At 46.0% G+C, this 21,430-nt stretch overlaps 1 protein-coding gene across 2 annotated transcripts in view; it reads right to left on the bottom strand.

The window, feature by feature from the left end:
* SCLT1 (sodium channel and clathrin linker 1) overlaps positions 1 to 21,430 on the bottom strand; it is a 317,891-nt gene that overhangs the window by 91,748 nt on the left and 204,713 nt on the right. For both annotated transcript variants that reach the window (XM_075348629.1, XM_075348639.1), the window contains 2 exons: positions 17,733 to 17,824; positions 5,223 to 5,400 (listed from right to left, as the gene is read on the bottom strand). In XM_075348629.1, the coding sequence (XP_075204744.1) occupies positions 5,223 to 5,400; positions 17,733 to 17,824 (270 nt within the window). The remainder of the gene's footprint in view (positions 1 to 5,222; positions 5,401 to 17,732; positions 17,825 to 21,430) is intronic.

Raw genomic sequence — 21,430 nt, 5'->3', positions numbered from 1 at the left:
AATATGAGGTTTTTGTTGGTATTTATGGCCATAAAACGTAAGCCTACACCCTCGTCAAGGGACCTCATGTCTGTAGGTCCCTACACTAAATATAAAAAAAGCAACAATAAGAGGATAATGTCCTCCAAAAATCAAGTATTACTCACAGCAAGTTGGGCTGCAGTGTGTACATCGCCCTGGCCAAAAACTGATGCTCTAGCAGGATACAGCTAAACCCCCACTAAGTGAAGGCATCACAGGTGCAGGAGAAGCAGATCACACACACACCTTCATGGAATGGAGGGGAGGTGACTGCTAGATGATAAAACTGCACACAAGTGACTTGCATAGAGCGCTGTTCACATGCAGATGACACAGTCACAAACCCGCAGCCTATTAGGTAACGCCCTTCTATTAGATCAGGCGGGCTGCCAAGCCGTACTCCACTGTATATCATGCACGGACAGACACTCTACAATGCAAGGCCCAACAGAAAGGGGCCTGGCTGTATCCTGTACAAACAAAAAAATATGAGGTTTTTGTTGGTATTTATGGCCATAAAACGTAAGCCTACACCCTCGTCAAGGGACCTCATGTCTGTAGGTCCCTACACTAAATATAAAAAAAGCAACAATAAGAGGATAATGTCCTCCAAAAATCAAGTATTACTCACAGCAAGTTGGGCTGCAGTGTGTACATCGCCCTGGCCAAAAACTGATGCTCTAGCAGGATACAGCTAAACCCCCACTAAGTGAAGGCATCACAGGTGCAGGAGAAGCAGATCACACACACACCTTCATGGAATGGAGGGGAGGTGACTGCTAGATGATAAAACTGCACACAAGTGACTTGCATAGAGCGCTGTTCACATGCAGATGACACAGTCACAAACCCGCAGCCTATTAGGTAACGCCCTTCTATTAGATCAGGCGGGCTGCCAAGCCGTACTCCACTGTATATCATGCACGGACAGACACTCTACAATGCAAGGCCCAACAGAAAGGGGCCTGGCTGTATCCTGTACAAACAAAAAAATATGAGGTTTTTGTTGGTATTTATGGCCATAAAACGTAAGCCTACACCCTCGTCAAGGGACCTCATGTCTGTAGGTCCCTACACTAAATATAAAAAAAGCAACAATAAGAGGATAATGTCCTCCAAAAATCAAGTATTACTCACAGCAAGTTGGGCTGCAGTGTGTACATCGCCCTGGCCAAAAACTGATGCTCTAGCAGGATACAGCTAAACCCCCACTAAGTGGAGGCACCACAGGTGCAGGAGAAGCAGATCACACACACACCTTCATGGAATGGAGGGGAGGTGACTGCTAGATGATAAAACTGCACACAAGTGGCTTGCATAGAGCGCTGTTCACATGCAGATGACACAGTCACAAACCCGCAGCCTATTAGGTAACGCCCTTCTATTAGATCAGGCGGGCTGCCAAGCCGTACTCCACTGTATATCATGCACGGACAGACACTCTACAATGCAAGGCCCAACAGAAAGGGGCCTGGCTGTATCCTGTACAAACAAAAAAATATGAGGTTTTTGTTGGTATTTATGGCCATAAAACGTAAGCCTACACCCTCGTCAAGGGACCTCATGTCTGTAGGTCCCTACACTAAATATAAAAAAAGCAACAATAAGAGGATAATGTCCTCCAAAAGTGGGGGTTTAGCTGTATCCTGCTAGAGCATCAGTTTTTGGCCAGGGCGATGTACACACTGCAGCCCAACTTGCTGTGAGTAATACTTGATTTTTGGAGGACATTATCCTCTTATTGTTGCTTTTTTTATATTTAGTGTAGGGACCTACAGACATGAGGTCCCTTGACGAGGGTGTAGGCTTACGTTTTATGGCCATAAATACCAACAAAAACCTCATATTTTTTTGTTTGTACAGGATACAGCCAGGCCCCTTTCTGTTGGGCCTTGCATTGTAGAGTGTCTGTCCGTGCATGATATACAGTGGAGTACGGCTTGGCAGCCCGCCTGATCTAATAGAAGGGCGTTACCTAATAGGCTGCGGGTTTGTGACTGTGTCATCTGCATGTGAACAGCGCTCTATGCAAGCCACTTGTGTGCAGTTTTATCATCTAGCAGTCACCTCCCCTCCATTCCATGAAGGTGTGTGTGTGATCTGCTTCTCCTGCACCTGTGGTGCCTCCACTTAGTGGGGGTTTAGCTGTATCCTGCTAGAGCATCAGTTTTTGGCCAGGGCGATGTACACACTGCAGCCCAACTTGCTGTGAGTAATAAGTGCACACAGTGGACTACACATTATCATGGTCGTCTCCCTGCTGTTTTGAGACTAGTGACAGTCTTGTGACTGGAGCCTCCCATCTCCATCTAGACTTCTCATTTAAAGTTTCCTTTCCTTTGGCGTCTCATGAGTTAATGTTAGTTTTTGCTGCCAACAGCTCATAGCAGTACAGGTCAGCTGTAGCTGCCTTGAACCCACGTCCATTTAGGTTTAAACAGTGCGGTTTTCCCAGCAGTCCTTGCTGTTGTAAGAATTCTTTCTACTCTGGCCATCCTGGTGGAAGGAGCTTCTGGTGAACTTTCCTGTACCCATCCATCTGCTACTTTGAAGTCTGTCTGCTGCCGTGAAGTTTGGTGTTTGTATCCTTCTGTTTATCCCCGCCTGTCTTTCCTTCCCTCCATTTTTATTAGTGCAGTGGTGGGACTAGTGTCTCCTGCTGGCCATTTCCCTAGCCAGGGTGTTTGCAGCCTAGAGAGGGAATAGGTATCCGGCTTGGCAACAAGTTGAAACACCCCTTGTAGGGATGCTAGGGAGCTAAGGTAAATGCTTGAGGTGAGTTCAGGAAGTGTCCCCCCCCCCCTCTCTCTAGCCATAGGGTCCACCGTTGTTAAAGTGTCCCCGGTGTCCCCCCTTTGTTTGTGGTGTTTTTGTAGTGTGTCAGACACTCGTCAGTCTGAACACGTGTGTCATGCGGTACATACGGACATCTCCTACTCCGTGTATAACACACATGGACCAAGTTACACTCTGTACTACTGCGCATATGCGATTTCCCATAGCGGCCTAAGGTCCAAGTGGGGGGAAAAAAAAATTAATAAATTTCAGCATGCGCTAGTCTGGTCTGATTTAATAATAGGCTGTTCCTACGTAGTTATAATATGCCCATTCACCTGCAAACACAGAAAGTCATGTCGGGAAATTGTAGATGAGACTGGTCCAGAAAGTCCAGCACGTGACTGAACTCAGCATCTGACTCAGAATTGGTTCTTTTCTTGACGCGTTTACATTATTTCCTCAACTCACCAACTTCATCTGATGCAAATTCATGGACCTAACCTGGGGCTGCTTACAGCAAACACCAGATTCCTGTATAGGTGTGGCAGTGTGCTCCTGGGACCTGCTAAGTGGATGACAAAGTACATCCATATATACCTTTTTCAGCCTATGGACTCCTGAAATATACAGTACAGACCAAACGTTTGGACACACCTTCTCATTCAAAGAGTTTTCTTTATTTTCATGACTCTGAAAATTGTAGATTCCCATTGAAGGCATCACAACTATGAATTAACACATGTGGAATTAAATAATTAACAAAAAAGTGTGAAACAACTGAAAATATGTCTTATATTCTAGGTTCTTCAAAGTATCCATCTTTTGCTTTGATTACTGCTTTGCACACTCTTGGCATTCTCTTGATCAGCTTCAAGAGGTAGTCACCGTAAATGATTTTCACTTCCCAGGTGTGCCCTGTCAAGTTTAATAAGTGGGATTTCATGCCTTAAAAATGGGGTAATGGGGTTGGGACCATCAGTTGTGTTGTTCAGAAGTCTGGTGGATACACAGCTGATAGTCCTACTGAATAGACTGTTAGAATTTGTATTATGGCAAGAAAAAAGCAGCTAAGTAAAGAAAAACGAGTGCCCATCATTACTTTAAGAAAGGAAGGTCATTCAGTCCGAAAAATTGGGAAAACTTTGAAAGTGTCCCCAAGTGCAGTGGCAAAAACCATCAAACGTTACAAAGAAACTGGCTCACATGAGGGCCACCCCAGGAAAGGAAGACCAAGAGCCACCTCTGCTGCGGAGGATAAGTTTATCTGAGTCACCAGCCTCATAAATCGCAGGTTAACAGCAGCTCAGATTAGAGACCAGGTCAATGCCACACAGAGTTCTAGCAGCAGACACATCTCTAGAACAACTGTTAAGAGGAGACTTTGTTCAGCAGGCCTTCATGGTAAAATAGCTGCTAGGAAACCACTGCTAAGGACAGGCAACAAGCAGAAGAGACTTATTTGGGCTACAGAACACAAGGAATGGACATTAGACCAGTGGAAATCTGTGCTTTGGTCTGATGAGTCCAAATTTGAGATCTTTGGATCCAACCATTGTGTCTTTGTGCGACGCAGAAAAGGTGAACGGATGGACTCTACATGCCTGGTTCCCACCGTGAAGCATGGAGGAGGAGGTGTGATGGTGTGGGGGGTGCTTTGCTGGTGACACTGTTGGGGATTTATTCAAAATTGAAGGCATACTGAACCAGCATGGCTACCATAGCATCTTGCAGCGGCATGCTATTCCATCCGGTTTGCGTTTAGTTGGACCATCATTTATTTTTCAACAGGACAATGACCACAAACACACCTCCAGGCTATGTAAGGGCTATTTGACTAAGAAGGAGAGTGATGGGTGCTACGCCAGATGACCTGGCCTCCACAGTCACCAGACCTGAACCCAATCGAGATGGTTTGGGGTGAGCTGGACCGCAGAGTGAATGCAAAAGGGTCAACAAGTGCTAAGCATCTCTGGGAACTCCTTCAAGACTGTTGAAAGACCATTTCCGGTGACTACCTCTTGAAGCTCATCAAGAGAATGCCAAGAGTGTGCAAAGCAGTAATCAAAGCAAAAGGTGGCTAATTTGAAGAACCTAGAATATAAGATATATTTTCAGTTGTTTCACACTTTTTTGCTAAGTATTTCATGCCACATGTGCTAATTCATAGTGTTGATGCCTTCAATGTGAATCTACAATTTTCAGAGTCATGAAAATAAAGAAAACTCTTTGAATGAGGTGTGTCTAAACTTTTGGTCTGTACTGTATAGTTGTAACCTCCAGCATAAGCTTCCCCATAAGTCTGCTGTGCCCACAGATTGGTTTATATGGTGTTATCCTACAATTACGCTTGTTCCTGTGTTTAATCAATGAAGAGCTGAATGTGTAATCAATGGCACACTATGTCAGTGACTGCACTGCTTTACCTGGTTCTTCTGAAGGTTGGCTTCCTCAATGATCTGTAGACTATCTCGTACTCTGGAAACCGCTTCATACTTCTCTTCTTCCAGTTCAGAATATTTTGTCTGTAGCTCGGCAAGGTGCTTTTCTAATCTTGTTTTTTCCCCTTTTAACTGTTCCACATCTTGCACTGATGCTTTCAGCCTTTGTATTGAAAATCAAGCATTAAGGATGATGAACATAAAGTGATAATAGAAGGAACAGGTCGTGAAAGGTCATGTACAGGATGGTCCATTGATTTCTTTATGACCAGTATAATACCTGTAGCTTATAACCATTTTTATCACACCAGATCTGATTCTTTTTTTTCTTCCCCAGACGGAATTAACTTTGTCATTCACAATACAGATCTATTAGCAGAAAAAGTGCAGAAAAAAGGTCAGAAGTAAAAAGGTACTCAACTGGTAAAGAAGTATGATAGACAGCAGATAATGAACTTGCACTTTTATATCTGCTCTCAGGTTTATGATCTGGTTTGTAATGGAAATGGGCATAGATTTCTCTTACTATATATTGCTTGCTGATAAACGACCCCATAAACAACTGAATAAATGATTGATTGCTGTTGGTTTGGCTTCTGAGACTTCCATTATTCCGGAGAATGAAGGGTCCAAAATGTCCTTCATGACGTGAGAAGTAGTGAGCATGTGCAACCACTATAGACAATGAACAGAGGTTGCACATGCTCACTAGTTCTTCAGCTCCATAGGGGACTTTGGGACGTCGGTTCTTCTGATTGGTGGAAGTCTCAGTGATTGAACCTCAGTAATCCCATATTTATCACCTATTTTATGGATACGAAATATAGGTTATTTAGGGGACAGACCCTTTAAATTGCACACAACCTGTGTTTAATAGCGCCTGATTAATTTTGTTGTGTGAAACTTCAATGTCGGTATTCTATAAGAACTCTCAATGCCCAATTTTTGTATGCTGCATGTTGAAAGGCACCATGTAGAAGTCTGACCATACACGAATATGGATGTGTTCATAACACTGTAAAATATCATTGGGCTCCATTTTAGCGGTCCCTTTCCGTATTTTCTCTACATTTATTATAGGATCAAAGCACAGATATGTCGGTTAGTAAATTGATGCAGGCTATGCCCAGTGATCTCCCAGCACAGTCCTGCAGCATGACCTTAGTGCAAAGATCACAATACAGTCCCTTCTACAAAAAAAGTAAGTGCCTCAAGATTTGTTCATCCCATTGTTCCTAATATATATTTCTTACTATAGTATAACAAAATACATTTTTCTTTGCTTCTGAATAATGTCCTCATCTACTGTATAATAATGTACTATGAGTGACAGACAGAGAATGGTAATGTAAATTGTGGAGTCCCAATACAATATTCTTCCCCCTTGCTACAAACATACTGTACATATCCTTCATTTAGTAACTGATTTTGTACATTTGTACCAGCAAGTAGCCTTTATCTGCAAAATGCTGACTCACATAGCTATATAATTTATTGTAGATACACCAGTGCTTGCACTTACTAAGCATCCTGTATATGCTTGGCTTAATTACATATTAAGGGGAACCTGTCACTAGATTTGGTGACTATAAGCTGCGGCCATCACCAGTGAGCCCTTATATACAGCATTCAAGAATACTGTATATAAGAGCCAAGGATGCTCTGTATAACGTAAAAATTACTTTTATAATACTCACCTGGGAGGTGGTTTGGTCCGATGGGTATTGCTGCTCTCTGGTCCGAAGCCTCCTCTCTGCGGTGATCGCCGTCCTCTTTCTAGCCAGCCGAGTATGGATGACCCGTCCTACGTAATCCACACAGGCCAACATTGTGGTCCTGTGCAGGCACACTTTGATCTGCCCTGCAGAGGGCAGATCAAAGGATTGTAGTGTGCATGCGCAGGTGGTCTGTAACCTTTCCTCACGCCTGCGCATTACAGTACTTTGATCTGCACTGAGCAGGACAGATCAAAGTGCACCTGCGCAGGAAGGCAATACCGGCCTATGTGGATGAGGTAGGACACATCATCCACGATACTCAGCTGGGTAGAAGAAGGGCAGCGATTGCCATAGATAGAAGGCGCCGGACCGGAGAGCAGCGACACCCATTGGACCGGACCGCCCCCTAGGTGAGTATTATAAAAGTGTTTTTTACATTCTACAGCGTGGTCTGGGCTCTTATATACAGTGTTCTGGAATGCTGTATATAAGGGCTCACTGGTGGTGAACGCAGCTTATAGTCACCAAATCTGGTGACAGGCTCCCTTTAAAATCCATGGTCCCAATTTAAAAGGGTTTTAAAGCATCAATATTGAAGTTACCAGAACCATAATTTTACAATTCCTAACACTCCCTATTGTGCCCCATGTTTTTTGTGCTATGAGCTCTTCCTACACGTCTCCCCACTGTCACCATTACATGCCTGTTTAGAAGTGAGCTTTTTGCCTCCCTAGCTTCCCAGTCTCTGGACTATAGTGCCCACAATGTGCAGTTCTGTGCAGACAAGTGGCCTTCTAGCAGTAATTCCACTGCATCCTCCAATAGCACAGGAATATGCATGTGCCGGAGCTTCCTGCTCCTTGTATGTGTGACGTCAGTGTCGATATCCAATACACAGCTCAGAGAGGAAGACAAGGTTGCACTCTGCGCACATTATGTCATAGGCAATATAGAATATAGAAAGTGATGCTCAAGACACCCACACTGAGAATGGGTAATAGGGAATAACACAAGGAAATCCACTTCTTTTACCAAGTAAAAATCTATCAGTAATTTCAGCAAAGTGCTGGAAAAACACTTTAAAGTTCCAGTTTTATTAATCAAACTTTAGAAAAGTCTTATTGAAAAGAGTACCTGTCAATTTAATTTTTATTTTATAAATCAATAGTACGCATGAAAATGAACAACTCTGTAATATATCTTACAATATGTCTCTTTCTCCCTGAGGACTGATCATTCATCTTCATAATTCTCAATTCATGGGTAAAATCTGCATTCAGTGAAGACAGATAACGTATTTTTCGGACCATAAGACGCACCCTGGTTTTAAAGGAGGAAAATAGAAAAGAAGGGAATTTTGTTTACTTACCGTAAATTCCTTTTCTTCTAGCTCCAATTGGGAGACCCAGACAGTGGGTGTATAGCTACTGCCCTCTGGAGGCCGCACAAAGAACTACACTTAAAAGTGTAAGGCCCCTCCCCTTCTGGCTATACACCCTCCCGTAGGAGTACAGATTCCTCAGTTTTAGTACCAAAGCAAGAAGGAGGAAAGCCAATAACAGTTTCAAAAACAAATTCAATCCGATAACACGATCGGAGAACTTAAGAAACAACATGAACAACATGTGCACCCGAAAAACGAAACCCTAAGAACAAATAGGGCGGGTGCTGGGTCTCCCAATTGGAGCTAGAAGAAAAGGAATTTACGGTAAGTAAACAAAATTCCCTTCTTCTTTTTCGCTCCTAATTGGGAGACCCAGACAGTGGGACGTCCAAAAGCAGTCCCTGGGTGGGTAAAAAAAATACCACATGAACGGGCTGTCAGACAGCCTCCTCCTACAGGTGGGCCACCGCCGCCTGAAGGACCTGTCTACCTAGGCTGGCATCTGCCGAAGCGTAGGTATGCACTTGATAGTGTTTGGTAAACGTGTGCAGACTCGACCAGGTAGCCGCCTGGCACACTTGCTGAGCCGTAGCCTGATGCCGCAATGCCCAGGACGCACCCACGGCTCTGGTAGAATGGGCCTTCAGTCCAGATGGAATCGGAAGCCCAGCAGAACGGTATGTGTGAAGAATTGGTTCCTTGATCCACCGCGCCAGGGTGGATTTGGAAGCTTGCGATCCCTTATGCTGACCAGCGACTAGGACAAAGAGCGCATCAGAACGGCGTAGAGCCGCCGTGCGAGAAATGTAAATCCTGAGTGCTCTCACCAGGTCCAACAGATGTAAACCCTTTTCAAATTGGTGAACTGGATGCGGACACAAAGATGGTAAAGTGATATCCTGATTGAGATGAAAGGAAGAAACCACCTTGGGAGAAAACTCTGGAATTGGACGCAGTACTACCTTGTCTTGGTGAAACACCAGGAAGGGAGATTTGCAAGATAACGCCGCTAGCTCGGACACTCTTCGAAGAGACGTGACCGCCACAAGAAAAACTACCTTTTGTGAAAGCCGAGAAAGGGGAACCTCTTTCAAAGGCTCGAAAGGCGGCTTCTGGAGAGCAATGAGAACCTTGTTCAGATCCCAGGGTTCCAATGGCCGTCTGTAAGGAGGAACGATATGACAAACTCCTTGGAGAAACGTGCGTACTTTAGAAAGCTGTGCCAAGCGCTTCTGAAAGAATACGGATAGCGCGGAGACTTGACCCTTAAGAGAGCTAAGCGACAAACCTTTTTCCAACCCAGACTGCAGGAAGGAAAGAAAAATTGGCAATGCAAATGGCCAGGGAGAAAACCCTTGAGCCAAGCACCACGCTAAGAAAATCTTCCACGTTCTGTGATAGATCTTAGCTGAGGATGGTTTTCTAGCCTGTCTCATTGTGGCAACAACTTTATGGGATAAACCTGAGGCCGCTAGGATCCAGGACTCAATGGCCACACAGTCAGGTTCAGGGCCGCAGAATTCAGATGGAAAAACGGCCCTTGAGACAGCAAATCTGGACGGTCTGGAAGTGTCCACGGTTGGCCTACCGTGAGATGCCACAGATCCGGGTACCACGACCTTCTTGGCCAATCTGGAGCGACGAGTATGGCTCGATGGCAGTCGGACCTGATTTTCCGGAGAACTCTGGGTAACAATGCTAGAGGTGGGAACACATAGGGGAGTCGGAATTGCGACCAATCCTGAACCAAGGCGTCTGCCGCCAGTGCTCGGTGATCGTGAGACCGTGCCATGAAAACTGGGACCTTGTTGTTGTGCCGTGACGCCATCAGATCGACGTCCGGCGTCCCCCAGCGGCAACAGATCTGCTGAAACACGTCCGGGTGAAGGGACCATTCTCCTGCGTCCATGCCCTGGCGACTGAGAAAGTCTGCTTCCCAGTTTTCCACGCCTGGGATGTGAACTGCGGATATGGTGGACGCTCTGCTTTCCACCCACGTCAAAATCCGTTGGACTTCTTGAAAAGCTTGGCGACTGCGTGTTCCCCCTTGGTGGTTGATGTACGCCACCGCCGTAGAATTGTCCGACTGAATCCGAATCTGCTTGCCTTCCAGCCATTGTTGGAAGGCTCGCAGGGCAAGATAGATTGCTCTGATTTCCAGAACATTGATCTGCAGGGTGGACTCTTCCAGAGTCCACATCCCCTGAGCCCTGTGGTGGAGATACACCGCTCCCCACCCTGATAGGCTCGCATCCGTCGTGACCACTGCCCAGGACGGGGGAAGGAACGACTTTCCCTGTGACAATGAGGTGGGGAGAAGCCACCAACGCAGAGAGTCCTTGGCAGTCTGAGAGAGGGAGACAGTCCTGTCGAGGGACGTCGATTTCCCGTCCCATTGGCGTAGAATGTCCCATTGTAGAGGGCGCAGATGAAACTGCGCGAACGGGACTGCCTCCATTGCTGCTACCATCTTTCCTAGGAAATGCATGAGGCGCCTCAGTGAGTGCGACTGGCTCTGAAGGAGAGATTGCACTCCAGTCCGTAGCGAGCACTGCTTGTCCAGTGGAAGCTTCACTATCGCTGATAGAGTATGAAACTCCATGCCAAGATAAGTCAGAGATTGGGTCGGGGTTAGATGAGACTTTGGAAAGTTGATAATCCACCCGAAACTCTGGAGAGTGTCTAGTGCCACCTTCAGACTGTGTTGGCATGCCTCTTGAGAGGGTGCCTTTATAAGCAGGTCGTCTAGATACGGGATGACCGAGTGACCCTGCGAGTGCAGAACAGCTACTACTGCTGCCATGACCTTGGTGAAGACCCGGGGGGCTGTTGCCAGACCGAAAGGTAACGCTACGAACTGTAGGTGTTCGTCGTGTATGACGAAGCGTAGGAAACGCTGATGCTCTGGTGCGATCGGCACGTGGAGATACGCATCCTTGATATCTATTGATGCTAGAAAATCTCCTTGAGACATTGAGGCTATGACGGAGCGTAGGGATTCCATCCGGAACCTCCTGACTTTTACGTGTCTGTTGAGCAACTTTAGATCCAGGACGGGCCGATACGATCCGTCCTTTTTTGGGACCACAAACAGATTGGAGTAAAAACCGTGACCTTGTTCCTGAAGCGGGACGGAGGTCACCACTCCTTCCGCCTTTAGAGCGGCCACCGCCTGCAACAGAGCATCGGCTCGGTCTGGTGGTGGAGAAGTTCTGAAGAAACGAGTTGGCGGACGAGAACTGAACTCTATCCTGTACCCGTGAGACAGAATATCCCTCACCCAACGGTCTTTGACGTGTGACAGCCAGATGTCGCCAAAGTGGGAAAGCCTCCCACCGACCGCGGGTGTGGGAATCGGAGACCGCAAGTCAGGAGGACGCCGTCTTGACAACGGTTCCTCCGGCTGTCCTTTTTGGGCGTGACTGAGACCTCCAAGAATCTGAGCGTCTCTGGTCTTTTTGAGTCTTTTTTGACGAGGCGAATTGGGACCTGCCCGGTCCTCGAAAGGACCGATAACCAGACTGACCCTTCCTCTGTTGGGGTCTGTTTTGTCTGTGTTGCGGTAAGGATGAGTCCTTACCCTTGGAGTGTTTGATGATTTCATCCAAACGCTCTCCAAACAATCGGTCACGAGAAAAAGGCAAATTGGTTAAGCACTTCTTGGAATGAGAATCTGCTTTCCAATGTCTCAACCACAGGGCCCTACGCAAAACAACGGAGTTGGCTGACGCCACTGCCGTGCGGCTTGTAGCGTCAAGAACAGCATTAATCGCGTACGACGCGAATGCCGCCATTTGCGAGGTCAATGGTGCTACCTGCGGGGCACATGCACGTGTGACGGAGTCAACTCGCGCAAGCCCGGCTGAGATAGCTTGGAGTGCCCATACGGCCGCAAAAGAAGGCGCTAATGACGCTCCAATCGCTTCATAGATGGATTTCAGCCAGAGCTCCATCTGCCTGTCAGTGGCATCTTTAAGTGCCGCTCCATCTTCAACTGCAACCAAGGATCTAGCTGCAAGCCTGGAAATTGGAGGATCCACTTTTGGACACTGGGTCCAACCCTTGACCACCTCAGGGGGAAAAGGATAGCGTGTATCTTTAAGCCGTTTAGGAAAACGCCTTTCAGGATAAGCGTGGGGTTTCTGGATTGCGTCTCTAAAGTCAGCGTGGTCCAGAAAAGTGCTTAAAGTACGCTTAGGGTATCTGAAATGGATTCTCTCGTGCTGCGAAGCTGACTCCTCCACAAGAGGAGCTGGTGGGGAAATATTTAACATCTTATTGATGTTAAATATAAGATCATTAACTATGGCGTCACCATCTGGTGTATCTAGATTGAGAGCGGTCCCAGGATCAGAATCCTGATCAGTTACGTCCGCCTCATCACCCATAGATTCATCTCGCTGGGATCCTGACCATTGAGATGAATGTGAAGGCCCGTCATAGCGAGCCCGCTTAGGCTGCCCGGGGCCATCGTCCGAGTCAGAGTCTTCACCCTGAGGTGTATATGCCCGTCCCGGAGCTTGGAGCTGAGGGGGACCAGGGGGCAATGATTGCACAGTGTCCGTGGCCTGAAGTACAGGCCTAGCTCGCAATGTGTCAAGAATTTGTGACATAGTGAGAGACATTCTGTCAGCAAAAGCTGCAAACTCAGTTCCTGTCACCTGGACAGCATTCACAGGTGGTACACCCTGGGACACGTCCAGCAGAGGTCCCGACTGTGCAAGCGCCGCAGTGCGTTTTACGGACGACATGCTGCTGGCTCTCTGCAATGTGAGAGAGTCTATAGCCAAAGGGCGACCAGCGCTATGCAATACAAAGTATTTGTAGAAACAAAATACTAAGAATAATACTGGCACAAGAGGGGGTGAGCCCTGAGGGCTGCTTACCGCCCGCTGAATAGCGGGTAAGAGGCTGCAGATTCCTTGTCTGGGTCTCCCCGGCTCCCCTCTGCAGTCAGCGTGTCAGCAGGAATGGCTGCCGGCGTCTGTGGAGAGGGGCGGTCCGTGGGAGTTCCCAAACAAAAGTGCGGGAAACAGTGTCCCCTCTGTGAGGGCTGGAGTATGTAAAAACGACTCCAGCCCTCAGCGCTGATGCACTGGCCAGCGTCCCGCCCCTCTCCTGACTGGCAGGTCTGGGGGCGGGAACGAACGGAAGCAGGCCGCAAAAGCCGGGGACTCGAGTTATCAGCACGGCCGCCGTAAAAGCGCGGGCCGCGCTGAAGTCCCCGGCGCACCACAAGTGCCAGCCGCGCCGCAGTCCCAGCGGCCGGCATGACCGATTCCTAGACGTGGCCAGCGTCCCGCCCCTCTCCTGACTGGCAGGTCCGGGGGCGGGAACGAACGGAAGCAGGCCGCAAAAGCCGGGGACTCGAGTTATCAGCGCGGCCGCCGTAAAAGCGCGGGCCGCGCTGAAGTCCCCGGCGCACCACAAGTGCCAGCCGCGCCGCAGTCCCAGCGGCCGGCGCGACCGATTCCTAGAAGTGTGCCTGCTTCAGCGAAGCTGAATGAGGCCATGGCACAAGCGCCGTAGCGCTGATGTCCCCCGGCGCACTACAACACCCAGCATGCTGCGGTGTGAGCGCCAAATGCACGGGGACACAGAGTACCTTGAGGAAGCAGGGCCATGTCCCTGATGTACTCCGCTCCATCCAGCATCTTCTCCAGGGGCTGTAGATGGAGCACGGTCTCAGTGCCTGGAGACCGGTAAATCCCACTTCACCCAGAGCCCTGTAAAAAGGGATGGGGAAGGAATCAGCATGTGGGCTCCTGCCACCGTACCCGCAATGGGTACCTCAACCTTACAAACACCTCCGACATACAGTGGGGTGAGAAGGGAGCATGCTGGGGACACTATATGTGTCCTCTTTTCTTCCATCCGACATAGTCAGCAGCTGCTGCTGACTAAAAACAATGGAGCTATGCGTGCGTGTCTGACCTCCTTGCGCACAAAGCTAAAACTGAGGAATCTGTACTCCTACGGGAGGGTGTATAGCCAGAAGGGGAGGTGCCTTACACTTTTAAGTGTAGTTCTTTGTGCGGCCTCCAGAGGGCAGTAGCTATACACCCACTGTCTGGGTCTCCCAATTAGGAGCGAAAAAGAAATAAAATTTTAAGCAAAAAATGTGGTCATGACACACTGTTATGGGGCGAGGATCTGCTGCTGACACTGTTATAGGGGTAATGTCCCTAAATTCTCTACTAAGGTACCCCATCCTGGTAATGATCCTCCTGCCTTGTATATAATCCTCTTGCCTTGTATATATGTATTATATATATATATATATATCCCTCATCCTGGTATAGCCCCCATCCTGCTATATACCCCCATCCTGGTATGTGCTCCCATCCTGCTATATACCCCATCCTGGTATATGGCTGCATCCTGCTATATACCCCATCCTGGTATATGGTCGCATCCTGCTATATACCCCATCCTGCTCATATACCCCCATCCTGCTATATAGCCAAACCTGGCATATGGTTGCATCCTGCTATATACCCCATCCTGGTGTATGGACACATCCTGCTATATACCCATCCTGGTGTATGGCTGCATCCTGCTATACAGGGCTGTGGAGTCGGTAAGCCAAACCTTCGACTCCGACTCCGACTCCGACTCCTCAAATTCTCTTGCACCGACTCCGACTCCGGCTCCGACTCCGACTCCGACTCCGGCTCCGACTCCGACTCCTACATATATTGCTTATAGTTAGGTGAAAAATTTATTGTAGTACATGAATATGTGTATGTGAACATCAGACATTTAATAATTTTTATGATACAATAATCAAGATATTTGGATAGAACATAAAATATATTTATTGGAATACAACTTTAGAACACAAAAAACTGTAATAAATTGTAAATATGTAATACACTATGTAATATACAGTAGATTACATATATATCTTGTGTGTGTGTATATACACTGTATATATATATATATTATATATATTACATATTTACAATTTATTAGTTTTTTTGTGTTCTAAAGTTGTATTCCAATAAATATTTTATGTTCTATCCAAATATCTTGATTATTGTATCATAAAAACAATTAAATGTCTGATGTTCACATTGTACTACAATAAATTTTTCACTTAAATATAAGCATTATACTAAATGTTGTTATTTAGTAAAATATTCAGCACATTCTGCATTGCACTCCTGTCCCCAATTTATTATATATTTTAGGAGTCGGAGTCGGTGCATTTTATACCGACTCCGACTCCGACTCCACCAAAATGAGCTCCGACTCCGACTCCACGACTCCGACTCCACAGCCCTGCTGCTATATACCCCATCCTGGGGGGTGTATGGCCGTATCCTGCTGTATACTCCATCCTGGTGTATGGCCGCATTCTGCTATATACCCCATCCTGGTGTATGGCCGCATCCTGCTGTATACTCCATCCTGTTGTATGGCCGTATCCTGCTCTGCTATATACCCCATCCTGCTGTATGGCCCCATCCTGTGGCAGACAAAAAAAATAAACATTTATACTCACCTTTCCTCGCTCTTCGCAGCATCGCTCCTCCTCCCGTCTGTGCCAGCAGCAGTGCCGCTGACCTGTGTGGAGCCAGCCACGATCCCTGCAGCATCGCTCGTCCTCCTGTCTGTGCCGGCCGCTGTTGTGTGTGGACACGTGCCCACAGCGATGACGTCATCGCTGTGTGCACCGCTTGTCTCCAAATACAGCCGTGGCCGGCAGACAGGAGGACGAGCGATGCTGCAGGGATCATGGCCGGTGAGTATACTGATTCACTGCACCCCGCGCTGATGATGATGCGCAGGGGGCAGTGAATATAGCCACACATGATTATTCCAGGCTTTAGTTGCCAGGGGTAATCATGCGGGCCGGCTGTTTAGTATGCACGCACCCCCTGCCCATCATCCCACCCACGCTGGCTTCAGCGCTGAGAGATGATGGGCGTGCATATGAAATGAGCGGGCCCACGTGGTCATGGCAGGCGCTGCTACAGCCTGCTCGTGCCCCCGATGACCCGCGCTACTGCAGCACCCTCATTCCCCGCAGCCATGCCCTACATTCAGACTATAAGACGCACCCCCCACTTTCCCCCAACATTTGGGGGAAAAAAGTGCGTCTTATAGTCCGAAAAATACGGTAGTTACATTACAAAGATAGATGACAATTGCTACTGTAGGGTATGTGCACACAGTGCATTTTTTTATGCATTTTTGTGCATGCAAATCCTTATGCCAGCAATGTCAATGAGAATCATGAAGTTTTGAGCACATGTTGCTTTTATTTGTTTGCAGATTTGGTGCCGATATAAATCTGCAGTATGTCAATTCTTAAAGCATTTTTGCAGCGTTTTATTCACCTCAGAATGCAAGAAAAATTGCATTCGAAAAAATGCATGCAAAAAAAAAATGCATCTAGAAACCCACTGAAAAAGCGTAAAAAACATGTTATTCCTGCCAAGAGATGTGAAAAATGGTGCAAAAATTTCTGCAACCAAATACTCAACGTGCGCATATAGCCTTTTACAGATGTTAGGCTGGGGACAAAGACACTATACTCAGAGCTCTTTCCTCCTCCTCCTCCCTACCATCTACATAAAAACTCATCAGTAATGGCTGCCAGTTCCTATCTATGTAATATAACATTCTGTCTTCACTGAATACAGATTTTACCTGTGAATTGAAAGTTTTGAAAATGAAAAAGCAGTCCTGAGGAGAAAGAAGCAGATTTATCTGAGAAGATATATTACAAAGTTGTTCATTTTCATGTGTGCTATTGAATTATGAAATAAAAATTAGAATGACGGTTACGCTTTAACGTGTAACTCATCTGTAAATCATTGGGGGCCTGAATCTTTCACAGAGACCCTCACCAACTGTTCAAACCAATCTGCAATGGCGGTTTAATCCGGCAGAAGTGCTTAGCTCCTGCACGAGTGCACACAGCGGTCTACCTGTGGACTTTTACCCAAGGTCTTTCTATTGAGTCCACACGCCGTTATTTGACTGATTCTGGAGCTTTGAAGATCCAGACCATGAGCGATCAACATTATGTTTAAGGATCTGCAACATATCAAAAACTAAATCAAAAGTTTAGGTGCACTTTAAAGTAATAAAGACTATTCTGTACACTGACTTCATATACAAGGTGTTCTCCATCACATAGCCTCAATGCTTGTAAGGCAGAAGCTAACACATTACAGTGGCAGTGCCCCCTTATCATTGTGTTATCCTTTGTTCTGCTGTACGGTATTCTAGGCGGCATCTTCGTATAATGAAAAGATGGCATGCTTACAATAGATCACCATGAAACCAATTACTCACACAAAGCGCACTCATTAATTAGACGGCACCATTGCCTCCATGCATGGAAGGAAAATGATTCATATTCAGTATAGCAGTCATTACCTGGTTTCTAATTGCGTTATTGCAGTCTGAAGCTGTTGCACCCGTTTGTCTGACGCGTCTTCCTTGCCCCGGGCTGCCAACACCTCTTCTTCCTACAGAGTACAGAACAAATTCAACATAACCCATTTTCAGCACTAACAAAAGCACCTGGATCTCTTTCTGCTCATTATGAGCTGGAGAGAAGGCGAAAACACATCATTACATATACATTTTCATCGCTCGCAATGTTTACTTATTGATTTCTTAGCTGTGTCTCAATTATGGTTTCAGCCATTAAGTCAGAGATAGGCATAGCGCTTTCAGTTTTGCTACCCCTTTGGGGGCTATTGCTTGAAGTGATACATCCCAGATCTTATCAGTAATGAGAGAGGGCAGATGCTGGATTCGGATATCACAGATCTGCTATTACGGAGGTTATTCTCCCTATGAAGTGCAATTCATTTCAACAAAAAAAGCTTCACAATGGATTAGAGGACACGGGATAGTCATTTTATACTGGTAACACACAGAATAATACTAATATACACAGCTAAGCTATGATATATCACTTAGCCGTGATTCACATTCTGTGAAGGAAATAAGTATTTGATCCCTTGCTGATTTTGTAAGTTTGGCCACTGACAAAGCCATGAACAATCTATAATTTTAAGGGTAGGTTAATTGTAACAGTGAGAGATAGAATATCCAAAATAAAATCCAGAAAACTACATTGTATAAATTATATTAATTTATTTTCATTTTCTACAGAGAAATAAGTATTTGATCCCTCTGGCAAACAAGACTTAATACTTGGTGGCAAAACCCTTGTTGGCAAGCACAGCAGTCAGACATTTTTTGTAGTTGATGATGAGGTTTGCGCACATGTCAGGAGGAATTTTGGTCCACTCCTTTTTGCAGATCATTTCTAGATCATTAAGATTTTGAGACTGTCGCTTGGCAACTTGGAGCTTCAGCTCCCTCCATAGGTGTTCTTGGGATTAAGGTCAGGAGACTGGCTAGGCCACTCCATGACCTTAAAGTGCCTTTTGAGCCACTCCTTTGTTGCCATGACGGATTGTTTTGGGTCATTGTCATGCTGGAAGACCCAGCTACAACTAATTTTTAAATGTCCTGGCGGAGAGAAGGAGGTGGTCACTTAGGATTTTAAGGTACATGGCTCCATCCAGTGATGTGGTGAAGTAGTCCCGAGCCCTTAGCAGAGAAACACCCCCAAAACATAATGTTTCCACCTTCCTGCTTGACAGTGGGGATGGACTTCTTCTTTGAGTCATAGGCAGCATTTCTCTTCCTTCAAACACGGCGAGTTGAGCTAAGGCAAAAGAGCTTAATGTTTGTCTCATTTGACCACAGCACCTTCTCCCAATCACTGTCAGAATCATCCCGGTGTTCACTGGCAAACGTCAGACAGGCTTGCACATGTGCCTTCTAGAGCAGTGGGACTTTGCGGTCACTGCAGGATTTTAAGCTATTACAGTGTAATGTGTTACCAATGATTTTCTTGGTGACAGTGGTCCCAGCTGCCTTGAGATCATTAACAAGTTCCCCCCGTGTAGTTTTATTCTAATCTCTCTCCTTCCTCATGATCCTGGATACCCCATAAGGTGAGACTTTGCATGGAGCTCCAGATCGATGTCAACTGAGAGTCATTTTGCATTCTTCCATCTTCTTACTACTGCACCAACAGTAGTTTCCTTCTCACAAAGGTGTCTTACTTATGATTTTGTAGCCCATTCCAGGCTTGTGAAGGTCTGTGCTCTTGTCCCTGATATCCTTAGAAAGCTCTTTGGTCTTGCCCATGTTAGGGCTCATGCACACGTAAGTGCTGAATATTCTGCAGCGATTTGACAGCACATGTGCGAGTCAAATCGCTGCAGAAACACTGCATAATGGTTGCAGTTTTTTTGTACAAAAAAAGCTGATTTCATGCGCTATGGCTGCTGCCCCCACCATAGACAGAGTGGGAACTGCATCCATAGCGCACGGAATAATTGACATGCTCATTTTATGAACGCACGGATTTGGGTCAAAATGTTAGCACCCAAATCGCTACGTTCATAAAAGCATCGTGCTCACGTGTCAGGCACAATCTACATAGATTGTTCAGGGGACGCAGGACGCATGCATTTACACTGCAGTGCAATACGCAGCGTAAATGCATGCAATTACACAACGTGCGCACAAGCCCTTATAGAGGTTAGAGTCTAACTGATGAATTGAGTCTGTGTGTGTATAAATGTTACACTGCACACTCAATGACAAGTGAATAGTAGATTTATTAAGAATCAAAAAAGCCAAGCAAAGGAATTGAACTTATATAGGCAGATATATAATCTCTGACGTTTCGGCCAACGGCCTTGTTCACAGAGTTTGCTGCCCAAATGTGAAGGTTCACAATTCCAGAGCGGGAGCGCCGGCATTCACATAGGCTCAGACTACATGCTATTGGCATTTAGGACCTAACCTCCCCTCATTCATTCATTCAAACTCATAATCCTACAGCCACAGCTGTTTCCTCTGGAATTGTGAACCTTCCTGGGCAGCAAACTCTGTGAACAAGGCCGTTGGCCGAAACGTCAGAGAAGGGGACTTTTTTGATTCTTAATAAAGCTACTATTCACTTGTCATTGAGTGTGCAGTGTAACATTTATACATATATGAGCGGGGTCTTCCCCATCACTAGCACCTCATCTTTAATCTAGTGTGCATGCCTTTTCTTTATTATTGAATTGAGTCTGAGGACAGGAGTCTTTTATACAGGTGTCAATTTAAGACAGCTGTTTTTAATGCAGGTAACAAGTTGATTAGGAGCGTCTAACTGGTCTCTAGGAGCCAGAACTCTTAATGGTTGGTAGGGGATCAAAAACTTATTTCTCTCTGCAAAATGCAAATAAATTTATATAATTTATACAATGTGATTTCTGGATTTTACTTTGGATATTCCATCTCTCACTGTTAAAATTAACCTACCTTTAAAATTATAGACTGTTCATGTCTTTGTCAGTGGGCAAATGTACAAAATCAGCAAGGGATCAAATACTTATTTCCTTCACTGTAGGTCCTCTGATGGGCTTTGCACTGTATTAGTTTATTATATTACTTCTGGTGTTCTTTTAGACTAAAACTGATGCCTTAAAGTCTACTCATCATTTCTTTTACATTCATATAACATGCTCCCTTATTGGTGGGATCCGTAGACTATAGACCCCACCTAAGTACTGAAAAAAAAAAGTCCAGTGTCTAGGGCTCAATGGAATGTGTATATCTGTACACTGCTCTGTGCACCGGCTCATAGACTTTTTATGTTGCTGTACACCTCCTGAGGCGCACTTTACAGTTGTTTTTTTGAGCAATCGTTGGGGATTTCAGACCATGTGCAAAGTGGACTATATTTACACTTATTAATAACAAATGTATACTTTAAAGCATCACTCCAGTGTTTTCTGTTTATCGCACCGCTGGATTGGTGCTTTAAATGCACAATAAGGCGGCTGCCGGCCAATCACAGGCCAACATCTGATGTAGGCATAAGACGTCAGCTGCTGGCCTCTGATTGGCTGGAGGCTGCCAATGGTTTAGGGTTGCAGAGAGCTTCTATGCATGGCACAGTACTACAAGGGAAACAGGATGGGCACATTACTACAGGATGTGGAGAAAGATGGGCACATTACTACAAGGGGACAAGGATGGGCACATTACTA

Source organism: Anomaloglossus baeobatrachus, chromosome 1 (genome assembly GCF_048569485.1).
Source record: "Anomaloglossus baeobatrachus isolate aAnoBae1 chromosome 1, aAnoBae1.hap1, whole genome shotgun sequence".
In the NCBI taxonomy this organism is placed as follows: Eukaryota; Metazoa; Chordata; class Amphibia; order Anura; family Aromobatidae; genus Anomaloglossus; species Anomaloglossus baeobatrachus.
The sequence above is the reverse complement of the archived record's forward strand: the minus strand, read 5'-3'. Positions and strand labels throughout refer to the sequence as shown.